The sequence below is a fragment of the Canis lupus genome, chromosome 19 (assembly GCF_048164855.1).
Source record: "Canis lupus baileyi chromosome 19, mCanLup2.hap1, whole genome shotgun sequence".
NCBI classification, from domain to species: Eukaryota; Metazoa; Chordata; class Mammalia; order Carnivora; family Canidae; genus Canis; species Canis lupus.
The window spans coordinates 6,762,188-6,778,887 of record NC_132856.1 but is presented as its reverse complement, the minus strand read 5'-3'; the positions used below and the strand labels follow the sequence as shown (position 1 = coordinate 6,778,887).

Here is a 16,700-nt window from a genome sequence, read left to right as displayed (position 1 = left end):
AGTCTGAGTGATTTCCCTAAGGGAACACTACTCAAGTAGAATTGGATCTCCTCCTGTCAGGTGCATACTTGGTCAAAAAATGGCTGGGTGCTTGCTGAACCTGCAGGTAGGACAAAGCTCCCTGCACCCTGTCCCCTCATGGCCAGCTACATTTTCAATATCTGAAAGGTGGTGTAAAGGGTCTTCCACTTGGTGACCTTGGCAAGTTGCCTAACCTTTTGGGCCTCAGCTTTCTCATCTATAAAATGAGAATAACAATAATACTTACACCATTCACTTTTTTTTTTTAAACTTTATTTATTTATTCATAGAGACACACAGAGAGAGAGAGAGGCAGAGATACAGGCAGAGGGAGAAGCAGGCTCCACGCAGAGAGCCCGACGTGGGACTTGATCCAGGGTCTCCAGGATCACGCCCTGGGCTGCAGGCAGCGCTAAACCGCTGCGCCACCGGGGCTACCCCACACCATTCACTTTTTATGAGGATTTAATGTAATAATGCTGGAAAGCACTTTGCATGAAGACTAGCATGTGGTAACCGATTCATTGGCTAAACATATTATATTATTATAAGCTTCACTATAAAGAGAAAACTGAGGCCTAGAGATTTTAAATGATATACCTAAGGTCCCCTCTGAATTAGTAACAGAGCCGGTACTTGGACACAAGCCTCCAGGGTTTGAAGCAGAGGATAAGACCAGGGAATTTGCTTTGGTGCCCTGTGGCCCTTCTTCCTGCCCTACCATAGGATGAACCATAGCCCAGTCCTGGGATACTTTCACTTCTTTGAATTTTACCTATTGGTCATTAGGTTGCAATGATAGAAAGGGCAGCCCAAACTGACTTAACCCCAAAAGGAGCTTATTCTGTCATGAACAACCAGTGACTTTCTACTTTCTGGTCCAGTTGATTTTATGGTGGCATCATTCACACATAGAATCCTCCTGTGAAGTGGGAACTATGGACCCCAGCAGTTGTGGACTTACTAAAATCCCACAACCCCAGCATGAAAAAGACACTTCTTTGCAAAATAAGTTCAGTAAAAGTCTCAAGTTTGAATCTCATTGGCCTGCTTTGACCATACAGTTGTCCTTCAACCAATCCCTATGGCTGGGGAGGCTCACACCCTGATTGGCCAGTCCTTGGTCACATGGATCCCAAGGTGGTGCCAGCCCTACACAAACCAATAAGCCCAAGGGCAGAGGAGAGTGGTTCTCCCTTGTTAACCTGGGTTCTATCCTAAGATGAAAGGGGACTGAAGATTGACTGGACAAAAATAATAGCTGCCTATACAAATGGGAATGAGGAGACTTTCTTTCAAGTTTTTGGGTGAGAATTATTCATGATCACATAGAGAATTTTCTCATATGCCTTTGAACCTCTGCATGGGATTCTTTTATTCCCCCCTTATTGTCCTTGGTACCCCTTTGACCCAATTGTATCCCCTTACCTTTCCCAGTTGTCAGCTGTCCCAAACCCTTCCCTCCCTCCACTTCTTACCTGAAATCAAAGCCAAGATTTGAATCGAGGACTCTAGATTCTAGTGAGATCCCAGTACAGAGGAGGAGGACTTATCAGTCAGGATTGCAAAGAATAGAGCCCAATTTTAGCTAAATTAGCTGAAAAGAGAGATTTATTGCTCAAGGGGAAGACCAAAGGCTCAGGCTCGAGGCTAAAAGGGGTTCCCGCAAAGGGTCAGGCAGCAGAGACTTGTCCACCATCTTGTTCTAGTGCTGTTGTGGTGTCTGGCATGAATGTCTCCACCCCTCACACCCTCCAACCCTGGCATCTCTCCACCCAAGAGTCTGAGTCTCAGGTTTCCATAGGCTGACCTCTTGCCCTGGAAGCAGCAGTGTGGCTGATATCCTATAAAGGCTGCACTGGATGGGGATAAGGCAATATTCCAGAAAGAAAGAGGGGTCTTTTTGCTTACTGGAAGTCAAAGGATGGATACAGGTGACCAAAGCACCCTGAGGATCCACTCTAGACTCACAAGTGGGTCCTCATGGAAAAATGAAAAAAGAATACTTGGACTTGCAGGAGGGACAGTGGCATCTTGTTGGGCCAAACTGAAAGTCTCAATCAGGACTCGCCAGGCACCTCCTCCTCTACCTGTTGCCACCCTGACTCATGGCCACTGTTACTAGCTGATTAATACTTGTTCCCCCAGCTGCAATACTCGGGGTGTAGAGTACCCGTATTCCGAGGACAAGCTCTAATTAGCCTGGAACATTGAGAGAGAGCCTGCTTGTGGCTGACAGCAAGACAAATATACCTAAATGGCCTAGGTGATTTGGAATTGGTTTTCATTTTTCTGTTGTAATAAAAGAAGTGATAGCAGAGGTGGGGGCTTGTTATCTCTGGCGGGCCTGATGGATGACGAGGTGTCTGATCCTCCAGTGATTGTGGCTCACAGGCGGCAAGCCATCTATCACTCGCCCCCACCCCAGCCCACCCAAAGCATTTCCATCCTCATCAGAGTTAGCCTGTATCTCTTGAGATGATCCAAAGATAAGCTTGAAGTTATTTCAAAAGTCAGAGTCTCATTCTTTTTCTATTATGGGCTTTGGGACATCAGATTCTGGACTGAAGGATGACTTTAGGTATTTCTTTCTTCAAAATATTTTCTATTAAAAATGAAATTTCCTTTAACTTAGTGAGGAGAAGGTGTAATCAAAATATCAAAGACAATTTTGCAAAAGGAAAAAAAATCTCCATATTCATCTCCATCCTAACACATTAGCTATTTTCATCTGAATGTATTCCCTCTCAGTGGGGTAGAGTAGAAAAAGCATTGGTATAACACAGACCTGAGTTCAAATCCAAGTTCCTGGCTATGTGACTTTGAACAAGTCTCTTCAATTCTCTGAGCCTTGGTTTCTTTAAACCGACTGAGTAATTCTGATCTCATAGGGCCGTGTGACTTAAGCAAGAAAATGTATTCAGGGCACCCAGGAGTTGGTTCCCACCCTCTCAGTTCTTATCTGTTGTTCCTGTTCAGTATTTACCTCCTCCTCAGCACCCACCCTGCACCAAGCAATATGGGAGATGAACACAGACTCTGTCTTCAAGGAGATTCTGTTCTATTAACACATGTTCATTTACCAGACCAGCTAGCAGAGAAGAGAGATTGGAAGTGTAAACAGATAAGTTTTAAAGAGGATAGTGAGGATGTCCTTTTCCTCAGTAGAATATTTGATCTAGAGCTATGTTCCTTCAGCGGATGGGATCACTGGTGACCAACTGGGCCCTAGGATGACCAGTAGGCCCTGCCCCAGACTAAACCACAACTACATGTGCCACACATGTACATATTGACCAGTACACCTGGGCACAGACCCCCATGCCCCTGTGCACACCATGCAGACATGGATCCACATACATGAATATATACATGTACACCTATACACATAAGGTAAAGGTGTACATTAATCTGTGCACACCGTACACGAACACATATATGTATACACATACACATAGACAAAAGTGTCCATGAATGTGTGTATACTATATAGATATGGACCATATATTTGTACACACATGCTCACAGGGGCATGTGTAGTAGATGCAAAGACACGTGCACAACCAGAGGCATCCACACACATATACACCTGTTCTGTATCAGCCAAATGCATCAGACAACACTCCTGAGAAACAACCCTCCTGTGCATCCAGTTCCCACCAGTCCCATGAGTTAGCGGTGTTCCTGCAGGCCCTGGGGCCCTCCCTGAACACAAGCTCCACTCAGTAAACTCCAACTGGGTAGAAAGTGGCTTTTCAGAAGTAATCTGGACCACACAGACCTGTGATTGGCCTCTTAGCATGGATATAAGACCTCAGAGGGGGCACAGGGCCCTGGGTTGGTGACTTCAGCTTGTCAGCCTAGACCATAAATGTGGAAGCCTGGCCTGGCCCTGTGACCAGATAGGTAGACTCTGCCCAGTGTGTCACAGAGAGTGGTCAGGCTCAACTGTCCCTGGACAGTGTCCGTCTGGACCATGCTGCTCTGTGGAGGGGAGACAGGGAATGAAGAGTCTCTACTCAAAAAGGGAAGAGGAAGCAGGTCCTCAAACAGCTTGGGCTCATCTGCTTCCAGCTCTGCTTGTCCTGACTCTCCTCATCCTTCAGGGCCTGTCTTCTGCCTCCAGGAAGACTTCTCTGATTGCTCTGGCCTTTGGGTCTCTCCTTGTGCACCTCTAAGACTGCTCCCCACATTGTCTGTTCTTTCTTCTGATAAATATGCTGACTATCTCCTGTGTGGTGATGGAGGGAAGCTGCCCTTGCACCCTATCAGCCAGAAAGACACGGCCAGGCAGCTTGTGTTCATTCACTCTGGGCTGAATGCATTCATGCACGTAGGCATTCGTTAAAACATTCTTTTATTTTTTTTTAAGATTTTATTTATTTACTCATGAGAGACACACACAGAGAGGCAGAGACATAGGCAGAGGAAGAAGCAGGCTCCCTGCAGAGACCCCTGGGATCCCAGGACTCTGGGATCACAACCTGAGCCAAAGGTAGACGCTCAACCACTGAGCCACCCAGATGACTCTTGTTAAAACATTCTTTACTGAATGCCAGTTATGTGCCAGGAACTTGAAAAATAGGGAACAAGAAGCTGTCCTCATGAAGCTAAGGTTTTAGTGTGGAAAATGAATAATAAACAAGGAATAAGGAAATAAATACCAAAAAATTTAATTATAAAGGCTAGGAAGGAAGAGAGTGTGAAGGGCAACTACCTCATCCAGGGTGGTCAGAGAGAGCGTCCTGGCATGCCCTTTCATCAGACGTAACTCCAGGACTTGTCCAACAAGCCTTCCCTGTCCCCACAGGCTGGCTCTGTCCCCACTCCAGGGCTTTTGAGCACATGGTATTCTGTAATCCAACTTATGTGGGCATGTTCTTCTCCCCCCAACCCCAGACTGCTAACATCTTCAGAAACATGTTCCTGTCTGGACCTTCTCAGTGACCCTAAAACTCAACACATGACCTGCTCGGGGTTATGTTTATGTTCATTTAAGTTTATTAAATTAATCAAAGAACGGATGGATGAATGAATGAATGAATAAATGAATGGGCATTTGTAGTAGGCTCTAAAGAATGAGTAAGTGGCTCACAGGTGGCAAGTGGCAAGGAGAGGGGCAAAAACATGGAGGTGCAAGTTGAGACAGCATGTTCGTAAAATGGGTTTCACTTGTTGATGTTGGGCAGGGGGACATGGAGTAGGGGGGAGAGCTGGCAGGAGAGGAGCCTAGATTGTGCCTAAATTATAAAGGATCTTGAATGCCAGGCTAAGGATTTGATCCTACGAACAACAGGGACCCGTGTAAGGTTTACCCTTCCATGTATTCCTTGGCACCTATCACATTGACCATATGAAGTTGGCACTCAATAAATTGTGTATAGAATTGAAGGATCCTGGAGGGAATGGACTGAGTTAGCACTTCTTTGCCAGCAGCTGGGCAGTGACCAAGGGTGGCCTAACTGGAATCAGAGTAGTCAGCTACCAGGAGTCCTCTTGGCACTCAAATAGCACTCTTCCCATCAGGGTGTCTGAACTCTCTGCATTAGAGAGTCCTTTATTAGGGGCTTGATGTTATTTAGAGGCAAGCCTCCCTAGAGTTTTCAGAAAAGACAATACTCTCCTGATGGCGATTTACTGCCAATAAGACCAGAACAAGGTCCTTACATGGAGTGTAAGGGAGAACCCAGTGTGTTAGCCAGAGTTTGGCCACTTCCAGTTTCTTTAGAGAAAACCCTGACCCAGGCAGTGTGAAGGTAAGACAGGGAGGGGGTAGGGCACTGGTCTTGAGGTTGTTGCTGATTCAGTGAGGGACTCAGGCAAGCCTTTCCCTCTCTGAGTCTTGGTTTCCTCATTTGTGCAACCGGGATGTAGGTGACCTGTGTTGTTTTACCTGCTTACCATTTAGCTTCCCTTCTTTAGTAGGTCAATCCCAATATCCCTTTGGAGGACCCCCTTAGTCCTTGTTGTTCGGTTGAGGCTGTCCCCATCCCCTAGCCCCAAGGTTAGCTAATCTGAATCATAGTGATCTGTTCAGGAGTGGGCATGTGACCCAGCCTGGGCCAATGAGAACTGACCCTGGGACTTCAGGGAATGAGAAGGACTCTTCTGCTTAAAAGCAGATAACTCAACTGGGACACTGATCCCAGGGATGCGTATAGCTAACTCTCCGCCATTGAAGACAGTCAGCCTGAGAATGGAGCCATCTAGAAGAAAGTGGAGATAACAAATGGAAAAAAGGGACAGAGTCCTAGTGATACATCATTTGAGCCTCTGAATTTTGTCATTCCTGAAGCTAGTTCTAAGTCTTTATGTTGTTGGTTACATGCACCAGTATGTCTCTCTTTTATTTTGCTTGGGTTGTGTTTTCTCTTGCTTGTAGCTGGTAAGGAGGATCACCCCAGGGGAGGATCACCCTGGTGGGGGCTCTTTCTTTCTGATGACCATGTAGTTTCCCATGGAGAAGCTGATTTGGGAGGCACCAGCATGTGGCCAGGTGAAGTGAAAGAGATGAGGAAGATGCGGACAGCGGACAGTGCATGGAGTGAGAGCAGACACACCCAGAGCCCGGTGGAGCACTCACTCTGAACACTCACTTCAGAAATAAGCAGAGCAGGAGAGTCTGAAAGGAGGAGTGAACAAAAAGGATGAGAGAGGCAAGGGAGTTTCACAAAGAAGCAAGGGTTTCATAGAGGTTCCTCACTGGCTTGGCTGCTTCCCTCTCACCCCTTTGTATGCTCATAATTCACCAAGCAGCCCAGACGGATGGTTAGAGAATAAATCAAGTCACGCTTCTCCTCTGCTTTAAACCCTCTATTTCTCCATTGCGTTAAAAATAAATTCCAAACTCCTTACTCTCTACAGCCAACAAAGCCCCATGAGATCTCATTGCCTCCCAACTTTTTCTTATCTTGTACATCCTCCCACCCCTATCTGCAGCCAGTGTATGCCCGAGGCCTAGAACTGTGCTTAACACATGTGCATATACTGGAAATATTTGTTGGATAAAGAAATAAATCTGTGATTGAAATGAGAACTGAAAAGTTTCCAGTGGATTCATCATCAAGGAATTGTTGCTTAATTGGATCAAAAATCTGCAATGGAGGGGCGCCTGGGTGGCTCAGTAGGTTGAGCATCTGCTTTCAGCTCAGGTCATGATCTCAGGGTCCTGGGATGGAGCCCTGCATCAGGCTCCCTGCTCAGTGGAGAGTCTGCTTCTCCCTCTGCCTTTCCTTCCTCTCCCCCTCCTTGTGCATGCCTGAGTTCTATCTCTCTCTCAAATAAATAAATAAAATCTTAAAAAGAGGAGGAGGAGGAGAAGGAGGAGGAGGAGGAGGAAGAAGAAGAAGAAGAAGAAGAAGAAGAAGAAGAAGAAGAAGAAGAAGAAGAAGGAGGAGGAGGAGGAGGAGGAGGAGGAGGAGGAGGAGGAGGAGGAGGAGGGGGGGGAGGAGAGGAATCTTAATGGAAAGGGTAAGGGGAAATCTGAGTTAGAAAGATTTCTGGAATGAGTTTCTATGGAGAAAAAGCAGATACAAAAATGGATTTTTCTTCCTGGAATTTTTATGATGTTGGGGAAAAGAAGACCTTCGTTATTTTGACAGCAGAAACAGAATACAAAGGAAAGAACTAAGTATATAAAGGTAACGTTTTCTGTAATTAAAAACTCGCTATATCCTGGATACTCAAACCTATACATGCGTAAAATTTCATAGAACTCAGTGCACACACACACAAATAAGTACAAGGAAAACTGGGGAGATCTGAACAAGATCAGTGGATTGTATCAATGTCAATATCCTGTTGTGATCTACTATAGTTTTACAACATGTAACCATTAAGAGAAGCTGAGTTGGGCACCTGGGGGGGCTCAGTTGGTTAAGCAGCTGCCTTCAGCTCAGGTCGTGATCTCAGGGTCCTGGGGCTGAGCCCCATATTGAGCACCCTGTTCCGTGGGGAGTCTGCTTCTCCTTCTCCTTCTGCCCCTCCCCCTGCGTGTGTTCTCTCCCTCTCCCTCTCTCTCTGTCAAAAAAAAATTTTTTTTTAAAAAGAGAAGCTGGGTAAAGGGTACCCGCAGCCTCTTTGTATTGTCTCTTAGAACCATATGCGAATCTACAATTATCTGCAAATAAAAAAGTTTAATTTAAAAAACCACCATGAAAAAATAAAAATGTAATTGGGGTGGGGCTACTTCAGGCCTTTCTACAGCTCAAGGTTGAAAAAGACCCTAAAATATCTGAGAGACATCTCTGAATGGGGAGCAGAGAATTTGAGAGAGAAGACGGGAAATCAGCGAAGGCAGAGTCTGCAAATTTAGAATCCACCCTGAGACTCAACTCTGTTCCTGCAGGAAGGGGTGTGTGTGTGTGTGTGTGTGTGTGTGTGTGTGTGTTGGGGTGGGAATGGGCCGACGGGCACCGGGACTTAGAAATTAGTGTACAAACTCATTACTAAATTATCCCATTATTCATTTTCAAAAGCATAGCTGTATTAATCTGATAAGCAACTACAGTCTTGAGAATCAAGCACATTTGTATTATCAGAGGAAAATATAAGCAACATAATGACTCGGCTCCCTGAGACACCAGAGCAGGATCCTGTCTTGTTCTGCTGGATCCTTGTTTTAAAATGTAGGTTTAAAAAAATGTAGGTTTTATTATTATTCAGGTATAGTGAGGCCAGGAGATTAGGAGACCATTACCACTGAAGAGATACTATTACTTACAGTTCCCAAGAGGAAAGGCAATCCACACCAGGCAAGGATATACACGGAAGCAACAGGATTCCTTAGGAGGCAGAGGAAGCAGGGAGTGGGGAAGGGTGGGCGAGCATCTTTATTGTGGTTTCTGCCCAAAGAAAGGAGGAATAAAGGAATGGAGAGGCAGGGCAAGCAGGTTTAGGACTGGCTGGTTTGAATAATTTCAGTGGCTCTGGGGCTTAGGCGCTGTCCCTAGCTGTCTGGTACGTGGTTTTGGGTGATGAGGTCGAGGAGATTGTAGCTCAGAGAGCTGTGGGGAAGTGGGCTATGGATTGGTTAGTTTGCATATGAAAGGTGAGTCCTTTATAACCTCTAAGAATTGGCTGACGCTGAGAGAGGCAGTCTCCACAATCAGCCAGTTCCCAGAGGTGAAAGTATCAGAAACACAGGGCAGGCCTTGCAGACGCCGCCGCCCTGGAGTAGCCGTCGCCGTCCAGCCATGGTCAACCCCACCGTGTTCTTTGACATCGCCGTGGACGGCGAGCCTTTGGGCCGCGTCTCTTTCGAGCTGTTTGCAGACAAAGTTCCAAAGACAGCAGAGAACTTTCGTGCTCTGAGTACTGGAGAGAAGGGATTCGGTTACAAAGGTTCCTGCTTTCACAGGATTATCCCGGGATTTATGTGCCAGGGTGGGGACTTCACGCGTCACAATGGCACACAATGGCACTGGCGGCAAGTCCATCTACGGGGAGAAGTTTGATGATGAGAACTTCATCCTGAAGCACACAGGGCCTGGCATCTTGTCCATGGCCAACGCTGGACCCAACACAAACGGTTCCCAGTTTTTCATCTGCACCGCCAAGACTGAGTGGTTGGACGGCAAGCATGTGGTCTTTGGCAAGGTCAAGGAGGGCATGAACATCGTGGAAGCCATGTAGCGCTTCAGGTCCAGGAATGGCAAGACCAGCAAGAAGATCACCATCGCCGACTGTGGACAGATCTGATGAATCTAACTTCTGTTTTATCTGAACTTCCAGACCGTTCCTTTAGCTCAGGAGAGCGCCCCTCCACCCCCACCTGCTTGAAATAGCCCAGTCTCCGCACTCTCACTGCAGTTCTGCGGGCTCCGTGGTTCCTTTCCCCAGGTATAGCTGGATTGCAGAGTTCAGTTTATGATGATGAAATAAAATCTAAACCACACACACACACACACAAAAAAAAAAAAAAAAAAAAAGAACCACAGGGCAATACTGTGTCCAAGGTCTAGAACTTGGTAGGTCTAGAGGTACTTGGTACTTTCTAGGGGCTCAGTGGATATTTGCTGAGGGAAGGAAAGTAGAGAAGGAAGGAAGGTACAGAGGGAAGGTGGGAGAGAGAGAGCCCCAGATGCCTGTAGCATCCTCCCTGGTACCTTGGGCAATATGAGCACTCTCTTCTCCCCGCCCCACTCCAGGAACTGTCTTCCTAGCTCAAATCCCTGATTCTAGAAACACATCCAGTGGGCTCACCACTAGGCAATGTTCCAGCCTTCTCACCTCACCAGGCAGTTTCTCTATCCATCCACACTCATCACTCCTTTTACGCCTCAGACTTAGATGAGACTTTGTTCTTGTTTTGTTGGTAAAGTTTGTTGGTTTCTAGATGGGTAATGCTGCCAAGAGAGAAAATTGAAACAGCACTAAGGACTGACAGCAAACAGAACTACCCCTCCCCCCACTGGCCTCCCCTTCCTCAGCTCCCCAGTTCCCTCTGGAGAGAGTTTCTGCTGAAGAGCCTAACAGTCCATCTCTCCTGCCATCACACAGATGTACACAATGTTCTCCGCTCAGCTTCTTTCATGTAACAATATATCTTGGAGCATATATCCATGCATATGAAACCCCCTCATTCTTCAACTTCAGAACAATACCCATAGTTTTGGAGGGGCCCTAGTTAATGCAAGCAGACCTTTCACGATGGAAAGACATCCAGGATGTTTCCAATTCTGGCTTCTAAAAACTGTCGAATACCCTGGATATCCATCCTCATGCAGCGGTGTGGGTATCTATAGGATGTCTTGTGGAAGGTATGTATGTGTTACATTTTCAGGTTGCCACCCACAGAGATTCTATCAACTTACACCTTTTCTTTAGATACGAAAGAAAATAGGGACGCCTGGGTGGCTCAGCGGTTGAGTGTTTGCCTTTGGCTCAGAGTGTGATCCCCGGTCTGGGGATGGAGTCCTGCATGGGGCAGGGAGACCGCTTCTCCCTTTGGCTATGTCTCTGTCTCTCTCTGTCTCTGTCTCTCATGAATAAATGAATGAAATCTTTAAAAAGGAAAGAAAAGAAAAGAGGACTGTCTGTTCTGATTTAAAGCCGAGTTAGGATGGCAATTCTTCAAATCCTGAAGTCTGGCTAGGACTTTAGAAGTCAAGCCTGGGGTTTCAGGTTTGTGATCTACCCCAGCCAACACTGATCCTGGGGGTGCCAAAGAGTCAGGAAGCCTATCAGGTCATCTCTATAGGCCTTAGTTGCCTCATCTAAAAATGAGGAGAGGACTCTAGCTAGTGATGTGAGAGTTCCCTACCCCCTTTAACTTAAAAGTCCTTCTGCTTCCCCAAGCCTCTGTGTCTCTCTCTATAAAGCGGGACTAATAGTCTCTACCTTGTTTATCTTGGCAGGTGATGTGAAGGTGCAGTGATATGGCAGAAAGGAGTGATGATTAAACAGTTTTGGAATCCCTGGCCAGACCACTAGCATGGCCTGGGGCATTCAACAGGTTATGTGTGAGGTTTGAAGCAGTACTACATGGGGCGGGGGGGGGGGGGGGGGGGTACGGGCAGACTAATGTTAGATTGTCCAGAGGTAGGAGGTGCCTTCACTGATGCCTCCCTCTGTCTATTTTTTTTTTTTTTCGTTCCCTCTGTCTAAAATGTAGTTCCCGGGATCCCTGGGTGGCGCAGCGGTTTAGCGCCTGCCTTTGGCCCAGGGCGCGATCCTGGAGACCCGGGATCGAGTTCCGCGTCGGGCTCCTGGTGCGTGGAGCCTGCTTCTCCCTCTGCCTGTGTCTCTGCCTCTCTCTCTGTGTGTGTGACTATCATAAATAAATTAAAAAAAAATTGGGATCCCTGGGTGGCGCAGCGGTTTAGCGCCTGCCTTTGGCCCGGGGCGCGATCCTGGAGACCCGGGATCGAATCCCACGTCGGGCTCCCGGTGCATGGAGCCTGCTTCTCCCTCTGCCTGTGTCTCTGCCTTTCTCTCTCTGTGACTGTCATAAATAAATAAAAATTAAAAAAATAAATAAATTAATTAATTTAAAAAAATAAAAAAAAAATGTAGTTCCCCCTAAGTGGGCCAGCCTAACTCCGGTGTGTCCAGGACTGACCATTTTTCAAGAAATTTTGAAAAGAAGCCATAAATCCAAATTTTTCTTGAGTTCCTCGGATTTTTAAAGTTTTTTTTTTTTTTTTTTTTTTAGATTTTATTTATTGATTCATGAGAGACACAGAGAGGAGAGAGGCAGAGACGCAGGCAGAGGGAGTAGCAGGTCCCACGCAGGGAGCCATCCCGGGTCTCCATGATCAGGCCCTGGGCTGAAGGCGGTGCTAAACCGCTGAGCCACCCGGGCTGCCCTCCTCAGGTTTTTAAATGTTACTCAGTTCCACCCCCGCCCCCCCCCCCAAGTCACCGTGGATACGGGAGTCAAACAAAGCCATCCTTGAACTGGTGGTGGCCCCAGGCTTCCAGTTTGGGAATTCTGAAAACCGTCCCGGTCTCCCACTGTACAGATGAGAAAATTGAGGCCCAGGGAGCAGGAGGCATTTGCTGGGGGTGACCCAGGCAGGAGCAGAGTCCAGGTCCCGTTTGTCCCTTACTTTTTCCCTCTGTCCTCTCCGGCTTCTCTTTCTCCTTCTCTCCCTCTCCCTCTCTCTATCTCCGTGTAGGTGTCTGTCTCTGCTCTGCCCCCTGTACCTCTTTCAGGCCTCATCTCTGTCTCCTAGTCTTTCCTGTGTGTGTCTTTTGAGCCATGTGATTCTCTGAGTGTCTCTGTGCCTCTATCTCGGGCTCCAAGAGCGTCTTCTTCGACCACGAAGCTCCGGAGCTGGTGCAGAGGCGACCGAGCATCAGCACCCCAGCCTCCTGCGCGCCCCCGCCCCCGCCCCCGCCCCATCCTTCCGGCGGAGCGGGCGGGCGGCGGGCCGGCACCCACGGGGCCCGCTGCCGTCAGCGCCCCTTCCCGGCGGCCGCGACCCCTCCCGCTGGCCTCACCCGCGCCGCCGCCCCGCGCGCATATAAGCCGCGGCCCCGCCGAGGAGCGGCAGCGCGTCCGAGCCCTGCGAGCGCTCCAGGCCTCCTGACCCGCCGACTCCCGCGCGGAGGCTCCGAACGCGGCGCCCAGGACCTCGGACCGTCCCGCGGAGCTCTCGCCGGGCAGGTGACCACCCCCGTCCCCTCTCCCCAGCCCGGGGGCGCCCCGGGGGAAGCCCCGGCTCTTGGGCCCCAGCCCTCCCGGAGCGTGGCATCGCGCACAGGTGGGGCGCTGCGCCCGTGCCCCCCACCCCGCCCCGTCCCCCGGGGGCTCGACGGGCAGCCGGTGGCTCCGCTCCTGTGCACTCCGTCCCGGCTGCCGGGGCGCTCGGCGCTCGGGTGGGCAGGATGGAAAGTTCGCCATCCCACCCCGGCCTGGATGGCAGCCGGAGGGCCGGCAGGCCGTTGGGGCAGAAACTGGGCAATCAGGGCGTCCGGGGTCAGAGCCGGAGATGTAGAATCCGAATCCAGGTGTTAGAAACAGATTTTCGTGTTGGACTCGAATCTTAGCCTTCGAGTTTCAGCCTTTGCGTTTAGAAAAATTTTACCCTCGCAATTAGGATTTTAGAGTTAGAGCTGGCCGCTTAGCTTAGCCACAGAATCTTAGCATTAGAAATGGAACCTTAGGGGCCCCTGGGTGGCTCAGTGATTGAGCGTCTGCCTTCGGCTCAGGTGGTGGTCCCGGGGTCCTGGGATCGAGTCCCTCATCGGGCTCCCTGCATGGAGCCTGCTTCTCCCTCTGCCTGTGTCTCTGCCTCTCTCTCTCTCTCTCTGTGTGTGTGTGTCACTCATGAATAAATAAATACAATCTTAAAAAGGAAAGAAAGAAAGAAATGGAACCTTAGCCTTGTGGAATCAGAGCGTTGACACCGGGATTAGACCGCTGGAAAAGGAGCCTTGGACCAAGGATGTGGGGCAGGGAAGAGTGTTAGCCACTGGCCAGTGGGCGTTGTGGCCGTGCGCTCTGGGTGGTTGCACTCCTGGCGAGCCGGCCGTGCGCCTCGCCACTCGGGCTTCCCCCGCTCCCAGGGACACGGAGGAGTGGCGGTGGCGGTGGGGTTCCCGTGGCTTCCAGGCTCGCGGCAGAACTGGGCGCACGGGCAGGCTCTCCAAGCCTCTCCAGGGCTGAGCATCCCCAAGGCCTGAGGCTGCCCCCGCCCCACCCTACGCTGGCACGTAGTCCTGCCCGAGGGAGGGTATGGACACGGTTTGTTGCCCAGCTTGGGGACCCGCTGGGACAGGAAAGGGGGAGATAGTGCGGGCGGAAAAGGGGTGCGGCGCGCTTATCCTCTCTCTGTGTTTCCAATCAGGCGCTGCAATGCCCGGCCCTTGGTTGCTGCTCGCCATGGCCTTGACCCTCACCGTGGCTGGGATCCCGGGAGGCAGCGCACAGCCGGAGGTGGCCCAGCAGGAGGCGGCGATGGCCGCGGAGCACGCGGATCTGGACGACCTACTGCGCCAGGCAGAGCGTCTCCTCCTCCTCCGGGAAGACCTCCAGCGGCTGCGAGGGAACCAGGGCAATCCGGAGTCAGGTGAGGGGCAGGTGTGTCCCTCCGACCAGAGGCCCCTCGAAGAGGGCTGCGGGAAACCAGGACCAGAGGTGGGGGTCTACTGGGTCATCTAAACTCGTGCCTTTGAGAAGCTTGAAACTCTTGACCATAACTTCAGCAGGATCACGAGTTGACCCTTTCCTGAGATCAGATTTCTCTTCCATGTGCGTCCTGGGAATGTTTCACAGAGAGCAGACTTTCAGTGGGGAAGACTCTGTGCAAGGGAGAGAGGAAGAAGTCTCAGTATGTGACAGTTTTAATTACTACTTTCTAGGCACCTATATGCCAGGCACCGTTCTAAGCACTTCAAACACCTTATCACACTATTTGGTCTTCCTAACAAGCTCTTAGATCCATACTGTTATTTCCTGCTCATTTTTATACAGAAGGAAATTAAGGCTCAGAGAAGTGAGGTGAATTGTGTATGGTCACACAGCTAGGGAGTGGCAGAGGTGGGACTGGAACCCGAGATCATACCTTTGGCCATCTGTGCGTGTGTGTCTGTGATTTCTGAGAGACTGTGCAGTGCTGTGACTCTGGATGAGTGCTGCAGGGAAGCGGCCTGAATGAGGAGCGGGGCTGGAGTGGGCGCTCAGGGGCAGAGGGCCCTCACTGGTCTCTCTCCTTCCCCAGAGTCCCAGACGGTTCAGACCAACTGGCTCTCCAAGCGTCAGCATCCAGGCAAAAGGGAGGGCGAGGCTGAAGAAGGGGTCGAAGAGGAAGAGGAAGAAGGCTTGGCTGTGGGCCCCCACAAACGGCAACACCCTGGCCGGCGGGAGGATGCGGCTGCCTGGTCCGATGGGACCCAGCAGAAGCGGCAGCACCCTGGTCGGCGCTCCTCCTGGCTGGAGTACGCTGTCACCAAAAGGCAGCACCCAGGCAGACGGCTGGTGGATCCCAAGGCCCAGATGAGTTGGGAGGCAGAGGAGGAGGAAGGGGAGGAGGGCGAGCTGATGCCTGAGAAACGCCAGCATCCAGGCAAGAGGGCCCTGGGAGGCCCATGTGGGACTGGGGGAGCCTGTGGTCAAGCTAGACTCCTCCTGGGGCTCCTTGATGACCTGAGCAGGGGTCAGGGGGCCGAGGAGAAGCGGCAGCATCCTGGGCGGCGGGCAGCCTGGGCCAGGGAACCGCTGGAGGAGTGAACCCAGTTTCCTATAAAGTTTTGGGTCTAAGAATGTCGTAAGCCCTGTGGGCGCTATCCCTTTGTGATCCCCTCTTTCCCTCCTCCTTAGATCCTTGACCATGCACCTGAGCACCCCCTCATATACAACACCCAGTTCCCTGGCCTTGTCCCCTCTCCCCCTTCAGAGACACGAGAAAGCGAGCCTCTGAGTTAAAACCCCATATTATCCCACTTTACACTGTTGGCAAGGGGGCAGATCCCAGAATCCCTCTCCCGCACCGCCCCCCCCCCAGGCTGCTCCCCTTCCTTAGCTCTGGCTAAGATGACCCTTCTGGGTCCTCTAAGGGATTCCCAAAGAGAAGCAGGGTGACTCTGGTGAGGACAGGGTGGAATTGAAGATGTGATGTCCAAATCCAGTTTTTATTCCCTCTTCCATGAGTAAAGATTTGCTACCTGTTAATCTTATTTACCTCCAGAACCCAGAATCTCCTCCCCTCCTTGGGCATCATTCTGTGGGTGGGCAGAGCCCTGACCCATGGTTGTGCTCTGCTTGGGCGAAGCACTGCAGGTGGAGGCCCCCTGTGCTGTGCTGTGTGATGGCTTCCGGAATAAATATGTGCAGGCATGTGTAAACATCCCTGAAAGCTGAACCTGTATATAACCCTCTAGGTGACTTCCCCTGTCCATGATAATCATCTGAATGATAATAAAACACGCATCTGGATAATCTTGGAGCTCTGTGGTTGCAGTTTTGTCTCAGCTGGTGTGGGGTTTCTCTTTTTAACATTGTGGGGGGAACGCCTGGGTGGCTCAGTGGTTGAGTGTCTGCCTTTGGCTCATGGTGTGATCCCGGGGTCTTGGGATTGAGTCCCGCATTGAGGTCTCCATGGGGAGCCTGCTTCTCCCTCTGCAATATGTCTCTGCCTCTCTCTGTGTCTCCATGAATAAATAAATATAATCTTAAAAAATACAGAAAAATTGAGGGGGACAGGATTAGAATTCCCCAATTCTGTTGAGGAAGG

At 50.0% G+C, this 16,700-nt stretch overlaps 1 protein-coding gene and 1 pseudogene across 4 annotated transcripts in view; both read left to right on the top strand.

Moving 5' to 3' along the window:
- The window catches only part of TRH (thyrotropin releasing hormone), a 67,381-nt gene extending 50,976 nt beyond the window's left edge, over positions 1-16,405 (top strand). The window contains exons 1-3 of one of the 4 annotated variants that reach the window (XM_072785037.1): positions 12,981-13,132; positions 14,316-14,537; positions 15,189-16,405. In XM_072785037.1, the coding sequence (XP_072641138.1) occupies positions 14,324-14,537; positions 15,189-15,697 (723 nt within the window). In that variant the 5' untranslated portion in view covers positions 12,981-13,132; positions 14,316-14,323 and the 3' untranslated portion in view covers positions 15,698-16,405. Of the gene's footprint in view, positions 1-12,980; positions 13,133-13,989; positions 14,213-14,315; positions 14,538-15,188 lie in introns of those variants that run through there. The other 3 variants (XM_072785039.1, XM_072785038.1, XM_072785040.1) reach the window with 3 other exon arrangements.
- LOC140609795 (peptidyl-prolyl cis-trans isomerase A pseudogene) lies at positions 9,159-9,916 on the top strand (annotated as a pseudogene).
- Positions 16,406-16,700: the final 295 nt, after the last annotated feature.